The sequence below is a fragment of the Haemaphysalis longicornis genome, unplaced genomic scaffold (genome assembly GCF_048455015.1).
Source record: "Haemaphysalis longicornis isolate Haplotype H1 unplaced genomic scaffold, Haemaphysalis longicornis Haplotype H1 scaffold_9, whole genome shotgun sequence".
Classification (NCBI taxonomy): Eukaryota; Metazoa; Arthropoda; class Arachnida; order Ixodida; family Ixodidae; genus Haemaphysalis; species Haemaphysalis longicornis.
Window position 1 is genome coordinate 136,183,311 of NW_027526460.1, and position 14,105 is coordinate 136,197,415.

The 14,105-nt window shown below is 50.2% G+C and overlaps 1 protein-coding gene across 1 annotated transcript in view; it reads right to left on the bottom strand.

Annotated features, from left to right (window-relative positions):
- The window catches only part of LOC144153454 (beta-hexosaminidase subunit beta-like), a 65,939-nt gene extending 54,464 nt beyond the window's left edge, over positions 1 to 11,475 (bottom strand). Inside the window, exon 1 of the mRNA XM_077685097.1 lies at positions 11,461 to 11,475. Coding sequence (XP_077541223.1) covers positions 11,461 to 11,475 — 15 coding nt within the window. The remainder of the gene's footprint in view (positions 1 to 11,460) is intronic.
- Between the last annotated feature and the right edge of the window lie 2,630 nt (positions 11,476 to 14,105).

Below are 14,105 nucleotides of genomic sequence, written 5' to 3' on the forward strand. Positions count from 1 at the left end.
AAAAGAAGACTTAATAATCAGACCGTGTCTATTTTCCTTTTCCATTCCTAAAACACTTTTAGAAAAGAAACGTTCACTTGCAACGTCCACTCCGTTAATGCATGCACCGATTGCTTCAGCCATATCGCAAGGTAATAAGGCAAAGCACACAATGGCCGAAACTAAACCCATGTGCTTCACGCACGTAGAATGAAGAGCTCGGTCCTCTGTCTATTTAATTCTGCCTGATTCTTATGAGGACTGCTTGCGTGCAACGCTATGAGCCCGCGTTCATTATTGACTAGAACTCTTAGGCATATAACGAATGTAGCCGCAATCGTATTTTCAATCTAGAGAAAACCGCACGAGGTATGAGGCCTTTGCAAGGGGGTACGGTGACGAGCTGAGCCAGTCTGTAAAGATGTGATTGGAAAATGAGACGTATGTGCTGCGTTGAAGTACGAAAACTCTGTAAATGTTCATTGCATTCACCGAATTACGCCAAAAAGAGATAAGGGTACCACACGGAAGCATATTTATCAGCTCCATGGTGTCGGAGGAAGATATTTCAGGACGCCTTTGCGCAATAACACCGAGCTTGACAAGAGCTGTGCCCGAGGGCATTTGTTCTAGAGCTATTCAGGGCATTATATTACCATGTGAGAATAGCGCATAGAAGATAGGAGCCCCCAAGTACGGTGTCGTTCCACCCTTCACTTTCGTTGCGCCCTTGACTGCGAGGTTCATATCAGCAAGGGCGAAAAATAACCGATGATTACAGGCATAAAAATACTTTTCCGAAAGGTTTTCCGCTTTCCCGTACAGACGCGCTTTAGATACTCACTAGTTCAGAGTCGCCGTGAACCAGAAGGCTATGGGGGAACCAATTGTGCCCTTCTTCGTCGTCACTGGCCGCGCGCCTCCTAGCGGAACATTGTAAATTAATCTCCCGGACCTATTGACCAGATATTTTTCGCCGCTTATGAGTCAGTTACTCGGAAGAATTTAATTTTTCTACAGACTGGTTCATAGCAAACATAGGATTTAGTTATTTTTAACAGCGCACCGTGCACATGCTCTTACACAGTAAGGTATGTGCCTCGCTCCACTTGGCTTGAGGGAAGAGAGAATAGTCTTTAATGCACCATGCTGTGCCCGGCGAGTACGTGATTGAGAGAGAGAGCTCTTATTGAAAAAGCAGAGAGGTTTTCCGGCGTCTACAGTCGCCTACATGCTTCTCTGCTGAGGTTTGGAGATGGAAGAAGAAAAGACTGAAGAGCTGGGCAGGAAATAAAAAAAAAATTTACACCATCTTCCCGCGAGGGGAACCATGGGGTAGATGCAACGCATCGGGGGTTGCCGTTGCGTTTCCGTTATGTTAGCGATGTCAGCGTGTGGATTGCTGTTGTTGTGTATCCTATTTACGCAGCATGTTCACCCCCGATGCGTCGCATCTACCCCATGGTTTCCCTCGCGGGAAGATGGTGTAATATTTTAACCGAGCGCAAGCTGCGCGCTAACGCACAACTGGCACGGCGACGGGAGCGAGCACAGCCGAGCGCAAGCTGCGCGCTGACCGCGCTGACGCACAGATGGCGCTGCGGTGAGAGCGACGGAGCGCGCAGCTGCCGCGGCGAGGGGAATGGGGGAGGGATACGGACTACGCCAACGACACGACGCGGGACAAGGCGAGTTAAAGAGATGAGTTGCATCTAAAATAGCAGTGGCTTAGCTCGGCTATGCCAGGATATACGTAACGTGAGCTGAAGTTCGGCTGGATATTTTCATGTTTCCTGGTTGTCTAAGATTAGCTGATTGTCATGCTTACTGCCGCTAAAACGATTTCCAATCCAATTCAGTCCAGTCTAATCCAATCCAATCCAATCCAGTCCAACCCAGTCCAGTCCAGTCCAACCCGATCCAATCCGATCCAGTCCAGTCCGGTCCAGTCTAGTCCAGTCACTACTCCTCGCGCTTGTGCAGCACGGCTCTCCAGGAGCCACGCGAAACGGCTATCAAGCGGCTCCGGCGCAGCGTCAGAATTGGCCACTGCGCAACGGAGGCGCACAGCTGGGCACGCGCTAGCGCCAGTGCGTCTGCCGCGGCTATGACGTCACTCCTCTGGAATGCGCAGACCGGCGAATGTGCAGACCCAATTCTCTACACAGGCCGTACTCCATTTGAATTGAATTTCCGATCAAAGCTAATACAATGCGATTTAATCCAATCCGTACCCAATCCAATTCTGCTCGCGCTTACGCAGCACGGCCCTTCAAGGTCCACGCGAAACTGCGCAACCTCAGCCAGTGTAGCTTACGCAACAAAAAACTGTCGTGGACTGGGCGCGATAACGGACTTACACACATTTGGTTTCTGTTCTGAGCTTGCGAAAAAAGGAAGAGGTAAAAAAAATTCCCCGCATTTCCCCGAGGGGAAGAATGTGAAAGTGCGAATGCACGAGTTGAATTTGCGCGGTTCGGTAATGTTCGCGAAAGAGAGATCACACACACACACACACACACACAACTACAAAGAAAGAAAGATGCATTTATTCACAGACACCTATTTGTGTTGTCGTTGTACTTGATTGCTAGAGCGGATCTCAGCTTTGAAATTTCCTGTCAGTACTCCTTTAAGCGGGTGCATTAGCCCTTCTCACGCCCGATTCCTGGCCAATCCCCCACGTGGGTATGTGCCATGTCAGCGGCCAGGCAGCGCGCGCCCATCTCCCCCCGTTGCCAAGGAAGACGAGGAGATTCCTGGCCAATCCCCCACGTGGGTATGTGCCTTGTCAGCGGCCAGGCAGCGCGCGCCCATCTCCCCCCGTTGCCAAGGAAGACGAGGAGCGCGCGCACCCGCAGCTGTTGCTATGCGGACGGCGGCGTACGCTTCAGGCTCGCTTAAGAAGTGCATTCGCACTTAAAACAAGATCACAGCCTGCGTTACGTGGCCTTCGTTGTTCTTCGGTTGTCCATGGTCGCGGACCAAACAACCACAGGCGGTCTCTTCGTACAATCTCTACTTGAACCTTTAAATGTGGCCCTCTTGTCGGCTTCCGAGAGCCTCGTCCACAGATACTATCTATTTTGATGAAATTTTCCCCTATAATGCCAAATTACTCCCTCTGAATGTTTTGACAGGCCTCCTACAGGATCATTTGAACGGTTTCTCTTCCCACGCCATTATTGCAACTGATGCCTCTGTATGGAAGCAGAAGGCAGGCGTGGGTATTTTTTCTACCGGTGTAGATAGGGCCTCTTCTCTGCGCTTGCCAAACTCCCTTACTTCTTTCCACTCAGAATTTCTCCCAATAGTCTTGTCCTTTCGTAAGCTTGGTTATTCTACACAACAGGCAACAATTCTCACGGATTCATTTTCCGTTTGCCATGCACTTACTTTCACAACCTCATCCCCCCTACGTCGAGCCCTTGCTTCTTTATCGCCTCCCTCCCTCCGAGAACTTCGTTTGGTTTGGGTGCTTGGACATGCAGGTAGCTGTCTTAATGAATCTGCGGATGCCCTGGCGGGAATGGCATTGGGCGGCCCAGTAGTGGAGGGTTCTGCCGCCCATTACCCTCATAACTGCGGCTCGCTTTCCTAGGCTGTGCTTAGAATTATGCCTGATTCTGTTTACGAAAACTCGGAGCTCGAGCACCTCCGGTACTCATGGAAGTGCAGCATACGCCAGTCGCGAGCTTGCGAAGTCACCCTCACTAGCTTTCGCTGTCACGTGCCAAATTTAAATTTTTCTTACACCTTTGTATTCTGGCTCCGTCGCCGCTATGCGCTTTCTGCAATGAACCAGACACGATCGACCATTTCTTCTTCTCCTTCCAACGGTTCTCCTCTATAAGACAAAGGTAGACACTTAGAAGACACATATAACCAGCTAAACCTCCCGTTGTCTGCTACACTTATTTTGTCATTCGTGGCGAAGGAACTGGGATTCTGCAGACCATGGGGATCTTTGGCGTGCCTTACACTCATTAATTCTAGAATCAGGCCGTCGGCCGTGCTAGCTATCATTTGACCCTGCTGTATTCTCCTGTCAAACGTGTGCGCGCCTTGCTCACTGCTTCGTCTGTGCCAGGTTCTCTCTTCGTTATACTTACTTCTTAATTTTCATGTTTTTTTTCTTACCTTTTTAATTTCTGTCTGTAATCTCCTAACTTTTATTTCCCTAGTCATCCACTGCTAAGCAGGTCAACAAACGAGCAGGAAACGAGCCCCTCCATAGTTCTCACCTTCTTGCTTTCCCGTCGTGACTTCAGTACCTTGCAATGCTTTCATCTTATCCTATAGCCTCGCCTGCCTTGATTAGGCCCCCTTTCCCCTCTGTTCCCCGACACCACTCCAACGACCCCCCCTTTCTTTCCCCACCCCTTGCGTTCTGCGGCTTCGTATGCTTTTGTGTCGCGTAGAGCCTACGTTTTTGCTTGATATATATATATATATATATATATATATATATATATATATATATATATATATATATATATATATATATATTCCCCCCAAAACTGCATTGTTTCTTTCGGTAAAGCCCCCATTTCCTGGCAAATCCCCCTGAATGAGTATGAGCCATCTTTCTGGTACCACTATACCAACACACGGAGTGGTCCTTGGGTTACGTAAAAGTCCCGGTGGTCTCACAGAGAGAGAGAGAAAGAGAGGAAAAAACATCTTTATTTACCCTTCTATAAAGGCTTCTGCTTTGCTGGGGGGGGGGGGGAAGGGGGGGGCTGCTGTTACTAGTCGCCCCCAAGAACTGCTTCAATGTGTTGGAGGAGGGCCTCCCACAGGGCCTCCCAACTGCCTCAAGTGGAAGGAGGGCCTCCCACTTAACCACCTCTTGAGGAGGTGGTCAAATGTCTGACTGAGGGTGGGTACCAGCCGGTGCTTCTTGTGCGCTTGTGGAAAGCGAGTTTGAACTGTTTTAGGGGGTCCTACGGGGACCCAGCCACCCCGCCCAAGTGCCAAAAGAAGGGGAAAGGGAGTCTGTGTATATGTTCCTTGTCTGTATAATCTCTACACATGTAGTCCACATGTAGTGCTGGTTGTTAGGGTACCTGTGACCGCAGCGTGGGCAGCTAGTGCGGCCAGGTTTATTTTCTTTGTAGTGGATGAGATGCGGAGTGCGTAGGACACTTGCTTGAGCGGCGGATGCAACTTGTCTTCGATCGCGGCCAAGAGATTGGGGGAACGCAGTGTGTGTCTTGATCTGTGCGCACCTCAACCCTATTTATATTTGCTTTGGGTATGCCAGGTCGGTGATGTGGCGATGTCAGGCAGGCGGTGCCGGACTCAGTGGTGGTGGCAACATGGTTCGAGCATCCCACGCAGCGAGCGCCGCTCCCTGACTCGTGAGAGATCGGCGTTGTTCGTGTTGGAGAGACCAGTCATAACAGCACAAGCAGAAGCTGTTTGTGGACCGGTTATAATTTGTGTTACACTCAAATACCCACCGGCTCTCGACGTTTTACGGATCGTTTTACGGAGCCGGCTCTTTTCAAGCGCTGACGGGAGACCTAGTGAAGGCCTCTCAACCTGCAGTGCACCGCTTTGCTTGCAAACCGTGTGTAACGTGCTGGCAGGCGCAGTGTTCGCCATTGGAGACTCAAATGAGTACCCACGGAGGGCACTGCTGCAGCATTTTCTGCAAACTTCCCGCTCAATGCTTTATGACGAACGCATCGCCGGTCCGTCTACCGAGAAGTTGCCGCGCATATGTTGTCAAAACGCTGAGAAGTCCACTCTACCTTGCCAAGCCTAAATCTTAGGGAAGGTACGGCGAGTGAATTGTGCGAAAAAGTGGAAAATAACCAGTTAGACAATCAGCAGATAGGAAGATCACGCAGCATCCGTTGGCATCATTTCGGGGGCACTTCTGTCTAATGTTCGGGATTTAGGATGGTTGCGTGGCTGGTAAGTTCTCTCGACGTGTGACCGTTCGTCTGCATGGCGAGATTTGGCGTTGTGCGTTTCTCACGGTGCCCGCACTGCGGGCACACTGAAACATTGGAACATGCCTTATTGCAGTCACGGTCGTGTAGCGGCGATGTTTTGGACTGTGTTAGGCGGGTTGTTTGGTCTCACACTTCGAATGTGTGCTTCCTTGTGTGTGCTGGTGCTTTTTTATTGTGGCGAAATCGTGGTGTCGCGTGTCTTCACGGCCGACCGCAACGGGCGATTTTTCCACTGATGTGGCGTGTGCGGTCAGTCCTTCTGAGTCACTCGGAAAATGAGTTAGCAGCTCTAGGCGAAGAAACCTTTCTGTTACGCTGGTCCACGCGCTTCATAGTGGTCAGGAACAACATCCTGAGCATCACTATTGTGCCGTATTGAGTTTCAGCTTGTTTCTGAACTCTTTCTGTGAACACCTGTGAACTTTTTGTGGATTAATTTCAGAGTAGCTGAATCGTTTCACCACCACAGAGATTTGTTGTGAAAAGTATTGACTACTTAAAGTACTAGGAAAGTGATTGGCTTTTTCTGTTTTTCATGGCAGCGCTGTTACCACTAGTCGCTGCGCACTGATATGTAGTTTTGTAATAAATTCTCTTTTGCCACCGTAAGGAGCTTCTGGGAAAACGCCACTAGTTTGAGCGGCTAGTGCACTTAACGAAAGCGTCGAGGTAGTGCTGCAAGTGGTATTATTGTAATTCACGACACTTTGATTACTGATATAAGCCAAATCCACTCAATTGCGTTTGCACTTTGGTAGAGTGGAACCCCGCTGATACGTCCCCCGGACTTACGACGACCCGCTTCTTACACGGTTCACCGTGGTCCGGGCAAACTCCCCATAGAAACAATGCATTTAAAACCCCGATGGTATGACGCACGGGTGCACGCAGTCCGCTTCATACGACGGACCCTGGTGCGGATAAACCGGCGTTTTTCCCATATTTTACAGCGCTTCGCTGCCTCGTCCCAACCTTTCTTTATTCTGAACCCCTCTTTGACGCTGCCTGATGTGCAAAGGTCCGCAGGCGGGCCAGACCACTTGCTGAACAGACGCAAGCAAGCAGGCTTCCTGGTTGTGACAGGACTAGTGCATCGATTGCAGCCGTCGAGCCTTCGACGAGCCGAACGCACCATAGTCTGTCCCCCATCCACCTCCTTCATCCCTCTCTTCCTATCCTGAAACCCCCTTCCCTTCCCTTCCCTGGCCTGGGTTGTATGAGGGTTTACTCGCCGTTGAGTTCAACAACATCCATAGTTCTTTTCTCTTCGCCGCTTTCTTAATAAATCACCACCACATATATCGCTCGTCCAAGGCGCGGGGCTTGCGGGCTATAAATATCGCCGGACGGCACACATGTCGCGTAGCGCGCGGCGCTTGCCTGGCGGGGCACCTCGGACGCCGTGGAGGGGAGGGGGCACAACATAGGCGCTTCTCTTTTTTAAACTTGACATTTCAGGTTAATGTTCGAAAATCACGCTAAAACACGCAAAAAATACCCGGTTACAACTTAAGAACGGCACCGAAAGTTGCCGCTGTGCCTTATCACCGTAGCCGGATGTTTCTCCGCGCGGCGCAAGTAGGGCGTTACTGGGAATATTTTGAACATGGCGTGAGCCGTTCCCGTTATTTTTTGGACTTAATATGCTTATAAACGACTCCAGTGACGACAAACAAACGGCGTGACACAGGCAGACGATATCACGCATTCATAGCAAACCCCTTTCAAAACGCGCGCGCACTGACGTCATGGGTCCGGCGCTTTAGCGGAGTGATACACTGCATGAGGTGGTGCCGTTCTTGAGTTGTAACCGAGTATAGTAGTTTAGATTAATTTTTAGCCCACCTGTTCCCTGAGTCTACTAGGGCGGCATTTACCCGCACCCCACTCACACGACACCCCGTTCATACGACGCTTTCTCGTGGTCCCTTGAAAGTCGTATTATCAGAGTTCCACTGTATATCCATTGAACATTTACCAAGTATACCTTGTCGCATCCCTCGTCAAAGTGGCTTCACAACCCCACAAATACGGTCGCGCTATGGGAGGCAGCTCTGGCCAGCTCCGACTTCGCGATTCAGACGGACTTAATTCTTCGAGCCCGGCGAGGAGCAGAAGAGTCTGGGCCCTGGAAGGAGGGCACCACCCCTAAGACAATCACGCCACCTCCTTTTTTCCTAATAATAAACGTTTCATCTCTCTCTCTCTCTCTCTCTTTCTGGTCTTCTTCTTTCTCTTTATGTTGCAACATTGTGTGCTTGTTAGCAGTGCTTTTGGTATACACAGTGCAGCAAGCAAAAAAAATGTTGTGCAGGTTAGAGTATTGCACACGTTTCTCCTTTAAAGGGGCACTGACACAAAAATTTAGCATCTTGTTTTTTTCGTTGCGATAAGTAGCTAGTGACCTACTTATAACCTGTAGAAACCTCATTTGCTTCAGCGTGCGACGGTTGTTTAATTAGAGGGATTTTAAATGCGGCCAGTCGCAGTTTCGGTTTCAGCGAGTGCCGCGAAACGATGGATTTTGTGGATTTTGTGTGAACAAAGCTGACCACGTGACCGTCGGAGGGATATCACAGAGCAGAGCCGCCGTAGCACTGTCGAATCCGCATCGACGGCAGTTTCTGCGAATGCCCCCACGTACTGATCTCGTGAGGCGCTTAATTAAAAAGCGACCGTGGATGTGACGCAGGCGCTGCGAGTGCAAATGCTACCGCGGCTAAAGAACGACGCGCGACGCTCGAGACGGTGGGTGGCAAGACGCGCGCTGGGAGCAGCCGGCCGGTCTGCCTACAGGTCCGCCTACAGATGTGTTCGGCTCAGCACTGCGGCGGATATTCGAGTGCCGCACTCGTAAGCGGTGCAGATGACAATTTTTAATGCAACCCGCCATCCCATCATTAACTCCTTTCTCATGTAAGCCACTATGGTCGGGACTTGGGGACAATTTCGTGCAGCGGTAACAAGCTATCACTCGAGCTACCTGCGCCGGCCTGGGCCACTTCGCGGCCGTGGCCGCCGCCTGCACAGCGACCGTGCGGCTAGCTCAGTGAGCTTTTCGTGCCTCCGGCGCGTTTTCGCATCCAATGGTAATAAACAGTAATAGAAACAGAGTGCCTGGAATCGCTGTAGAACTTTGGTCGCGGTTAGCTGCCCGATTAGCTGACGAAATCACGGCGCCTCCGCCGCCAACGATCGGGTCGTTCGTTCTCGAGAGCAGAAGCTCCGCCCTCCGGCCCTCCGATTGGAGCGGCGAGCCAGGCGAGCCCGTGTAAAACGCCGGTAATGCGGAAGCGGCAAACACAAACTCGTGACGTGTTTGGATGTTGTTTATTTACAATTGCGCGTGGTCCTCTGCTGGCTGCTCGGTTGCGTTTCGCACACTTCAAAATTGATTTTAAATATGTTCTAGGCTGTATTCGCCGCTGATATTTTGCAGATGATGTATATGTGTTCCCACCAATCTATCTCCGACGTTATCTCGCCTTCAAAATTTTGTGTCAGTGCCCCTTTAAAGGGAACATGAATACACCATACATCTTTGTTTTGTTTTAAAAAGCTGCCTTCAGTTACACCCACGATCATTATTACAGACTACAAGCATGTAGAACTTCTCGAGCGGCTTCAACTAACACCCCCGCCACACAAAGTTTATTGCAGCATCCTTCACAACACCGCGTAAGGATCATTTGTGCTCCAGCCCATGCCGACGTGCCTGGCAACGAAGCTGCCCACCAGCACGCCCGAGATCTGACACTCCGGGCTAGTCAGGAGTTCGGCGAGCAGTGGTATGTCTGTTCCCTCTTGTCCTTTAAAGAAATCACGCAGCACGACCGCTTGGAGCGAACAATTTGCCGTCCTTCCCACAAAAACCTCGCAAAAGAACAACAACGCCACCTTCGCGGCATCCAAACGAACACCTTTTCCCACCCAACTAGAGCCCACGTTCTGGTCCCCACCCTGTATCCCTCGCAATGCAACCTCTGCGAGGCTCTGGCCACGCTTTACCATATAATGTGGGGCTGTGGTAAGGACCCCAACCTACCCCCCCCCCCCCCCCCCCCGCTGCCCTTCCCCTCCCCTGAGGACTGGGAGAGAGCCCTGTCCAGCTCGGACCCTGACGACCAGCTTTGGCTGGTAAATAGAGCCCAAAAATCCGGGCGGTCTCAAGGGGTCGTCGAATAAGGACTTTTCCCCAATACAAACTGTTCCAAGGGACGTTTATTCCTCCTCCTCGATTCTGGCCCCAAAGCTGGACTCACACAGAGTTATTGCAGCTCCAAATTTTTCACTTCACACTGTAATCAGTAAGGTAATTTCTGGTAACCAAACAGCGTAGTCAGTGTGTTAACTGCATATGCGAGCATTCAGGCAGCACAATCGAATTGAACCTAGGGTCCAATACAATTACACAGTCATGTTTACTGATGGTGGCTTTTCTCGACCGTCTACTGCACCGCTAGTCTAGTCAGTCCCAGCGACGCCACAAGAACCGTGCGAATTGGTGGCGAGTCTCCACTCCGTCATCTGTGGACCTTATTCTGTAGAATGCCTTTGGCGTCAGTTTCATACTGAATTCTTGCCCTTTTCAGCCATACTTCATCAAACTCACCCCCTCACTGTTTCCCAAAACACTCTGCCAGCACTGCGGAGAATGGGTCACAGTACATCATCACATGTGGGCTTACCTCGGCAGAACTGGGCGCCACTCACTCACACTCACGCTCACCAGTCGTCCTCACAACTCGCACTTATGCTCACTCCGCGCCCTCACCACTCGCACGTGCACTCGCGCTTACGTTCACCACTCTCCGTGGCCCCTCGCACTCCCTTACGCTTACGTTCTCCGCTTGACGCCACCACTCACACTCACTCGCGCTCACGCTCACCACTCACACTCACTCACGCTCACCTCTCGTCTTCACCACGCGCACTCACTCGCTCTCACCACTCATCGTCACCCCTCGCACGCGAGTGTGTGCAGCAGACCCTCCATGAGTCATGATACAGAACAGTATCAGTGCATTCATGTGTCAGAAGTCTATCGATATGATATTAATACAACAGGCCACCAGAGAAGAAATTTTAGGGTGCGGTATAGCAAGAGCTCGGCGACTGCATACCTATTTCCGAAACTAAAAACAATCCCGCCATTACAACCACCACTGCGAGTGGCTCCGGCGACGAATAGACAACAGCGAGTGCAAGCGCTGTAGTGCCGCTCACCGCGGTAAGCCCCGCAAATGGCGCCAGTAGCGCGGGTGCAGTCGCGAGTGGTGAGCGGGGCTCACTGCACGTGGCGCTCGCACTCACACTCGCCATTCAAAACGATGGTCAGGCTCACTCACCACTCACTCATGAGTGGTGAACCGGGTGTGTGTGAGTGCACTCGTGAGTAAGCCTGCCGACCTATGCATATGGCCTGCAAATCTGACCCCTTCCTTCTCGTGACTTCCCTCGACCAATTGGAAGCAGCGCTGGGTTGCTCAAACCTGGATCTCCAGAAGGCACTCACGGGTCGGGCAGCCATAGTCGCCAAAGTACTACGGTCTTCGGCCGCCAAGCTGCACTAACCCCGAGTTAAATAAAAAAATAAAAGCTCTCTCTCTCTCTCTCTCTCTCTCTCTCTCTCTCTCTCTCTCTCTCTGTCTATCTATCTATCTATCTACATGAATCCACCATAACTTATTTTTATCCACCTTAATACGTCTTAACCTTAAGTCACCTTAATCTATCTTATTTTAGCTCGATTAATTTTTGCCACCCTAACCCCACCTTCATACTCCTTAACCCCACTTTAGTAATTATTACAATCAACCCCTGGCCAATCCATCCTAATTCATCTTAATTTACCCTAATCCATCCTAATTCATCCTAAACAACCGTAATCTATTTTCATCTGCCTTAAAACTTCCCAATTATTACTGTCAAAAATTAATAAATCATCATTCATCCTAATTTATCTTTACCCACCCTGATCCATTCGAATTCATCCTAACCCAACTGAATAATTCATCGTAAACCACCCCTAGTCCCCTTTAATAATCAGTTACACTTCGATCTTATTACTTTTGTGGGCAGGAGAGGGAGGAAGGAAGGAAGGAAGTTAGATGAGGTAGCCGAGATTAGAATAGGTGCCTGTACACCATTTACAGAGCTACTAGCCCGGGTATTCTGAGTCCATCCTCCACTCAAGCCTCCAGTGAAGGACAATCGATTTCCCCACGCGTATGAATTGAGGAATCCTCACCTCACCCGAGTTATAGTGTACCCGAGAGGACGGAGCAAATGGAGTAGAGGCGGGACTCAGAATACGGGCCATTTGGGCCGTATTCTGACAGCGCTGACAGCAGCTGGCCGAGACACTGTTCGTGTTGGGCGTACTGTGATCGTTCTTGTCATTCTCCGTTTTACCACATCCACCACGCGAAGCTGCTGCTTTACAGCTTCTTCTTCACCAAGAAGGCTACCCCGTACAGACAGACAGACGAAAGAAAGAAAGAAATAGAGAAAGAAAGGGAGGAACTTCACTAACACAAAGATGGCGAATCGGCCTATCGGTTAAACGGGAGGTTAAACGGGAGAGAGAGGTTAAACGGTTAAACTAGTTTAAACGGGAGAGAGAGAGAGAGAGAGAGAGAGAGAGAGAGAGAGAGAGAGAGAGAGAGAGAGAGAGAGAGAGAGAGAGAGCTCATTATTAGAAGAAAGCAGACAGAGAGGCCTACATGCTACTCTGTGGGAATGGGGCGAAGGGAATAAAGGCCCTAAAGGAAGGGGGTGAAAGACAGGGAAAGGAAAGGACGAGGTAAAAAATAAGGTAACACGGAGTGTTCCGCGGGTTGCGTAAAAGTCCAGGCGGTCTCACAGGTTGTGGATGTATAGTTTTATATTGTCTCTGTGACGCCAATGTCGTGTAAATAATCAAACACTGCATCTAATACTTTTCGCTGGGATGATGTCGAGCCTTGGACGAGGCGAACGCAACATAGACTGTCCCCCACTCACCTCCTTCTTCCCTCTTTTCCTATCCTATGAAACTGTCCCTTCCCTTCCCTGAACTGGGTCGTATTTATTTATTTTTATTTATTCAAGTTCCCCCTTAAGGCCCTCTAGAAGAGGGTATTACATAAAGGGGGGGGGGGCAATACAAGATGGTGTGAAAACAACAAAAAAGCAGTGGTGAACTCCCCGTTGAGTTCAACAATATCCCCAGTTCTTTTCCCTTCCCTGATTTCTTAATAAACCACCACCACCGATGGAAATGACCATGGTCCAAGTAGAGCTTTCAGTAATATACGTCCGTTGTTGAGGCACTCGATCTTCTTGGCAAGGTGGTTCCTTTCCTGGCTGCATGCCTCACACTCTAAGAAGACGTGCTCAACAGTTTCTGGCAAACCACAGTTATCACAACACATCACAACACAGTTATCACAACACAGAATTTAATCTATGGGTTTGTGGTTTGACCGAGAGAGAGAGAGAGAGAGAGAGAGAGAGAGAGAGAGAGAGAGAGAGAGAGAGAGAGAGAGAGAGAGAGAGAGATAAACGTTTATAAGGGGAAAAAAAGGAGGTGTCGCGATTGTCTTAGGGGTGGTGCCCTCCTTCCAGGGCCCCAGACTCTTCTGCTCCTCTCCGGGCTCGAATAATTAAGTCCTTCTGAATCCCGAAGTCGAAGCTGGCCAGAGCTGCCTCCCATAGCGCGACCGTATTTGGGGTGTTGTTTCCTGAAGGCCAGATGATAGGGCAGGCCCATGTTGCATGAAATAAGTTGGAAGGGTTTCCGCATTTATTGCATGCGTCTGTGTGTGTTTGAGGGAACATTTTGGATAGCCGGGATTTGTTAGGGTAAGTGTTCTTCTGGATTTGCCTCAGCGTTTGAGCTTCTGCGCCAGAAAGGTTCTTGTCCGGGTTGGGGAAAAGGAAAAAAGGTTTGACCGAGACGATGTCGGGGGGAGTGCGCAAGTGCTGCGTTGAGGTGCAAACAATGGTAAAGCGTCTCAAGTCGACGTGGGATTCGCTCTGGGAGCCTCATTCTCAGATCAGGATCTGTATGGTAGAGAAAGCGGTGATGAGTTTCGGCGAAAGACCAGAGGCGGTTTCGTTTCTCTAAGCCAAGCTGCCTCGCTCGCACTGCAGCCTCGTGCTTTGTAAAAAAAAAAA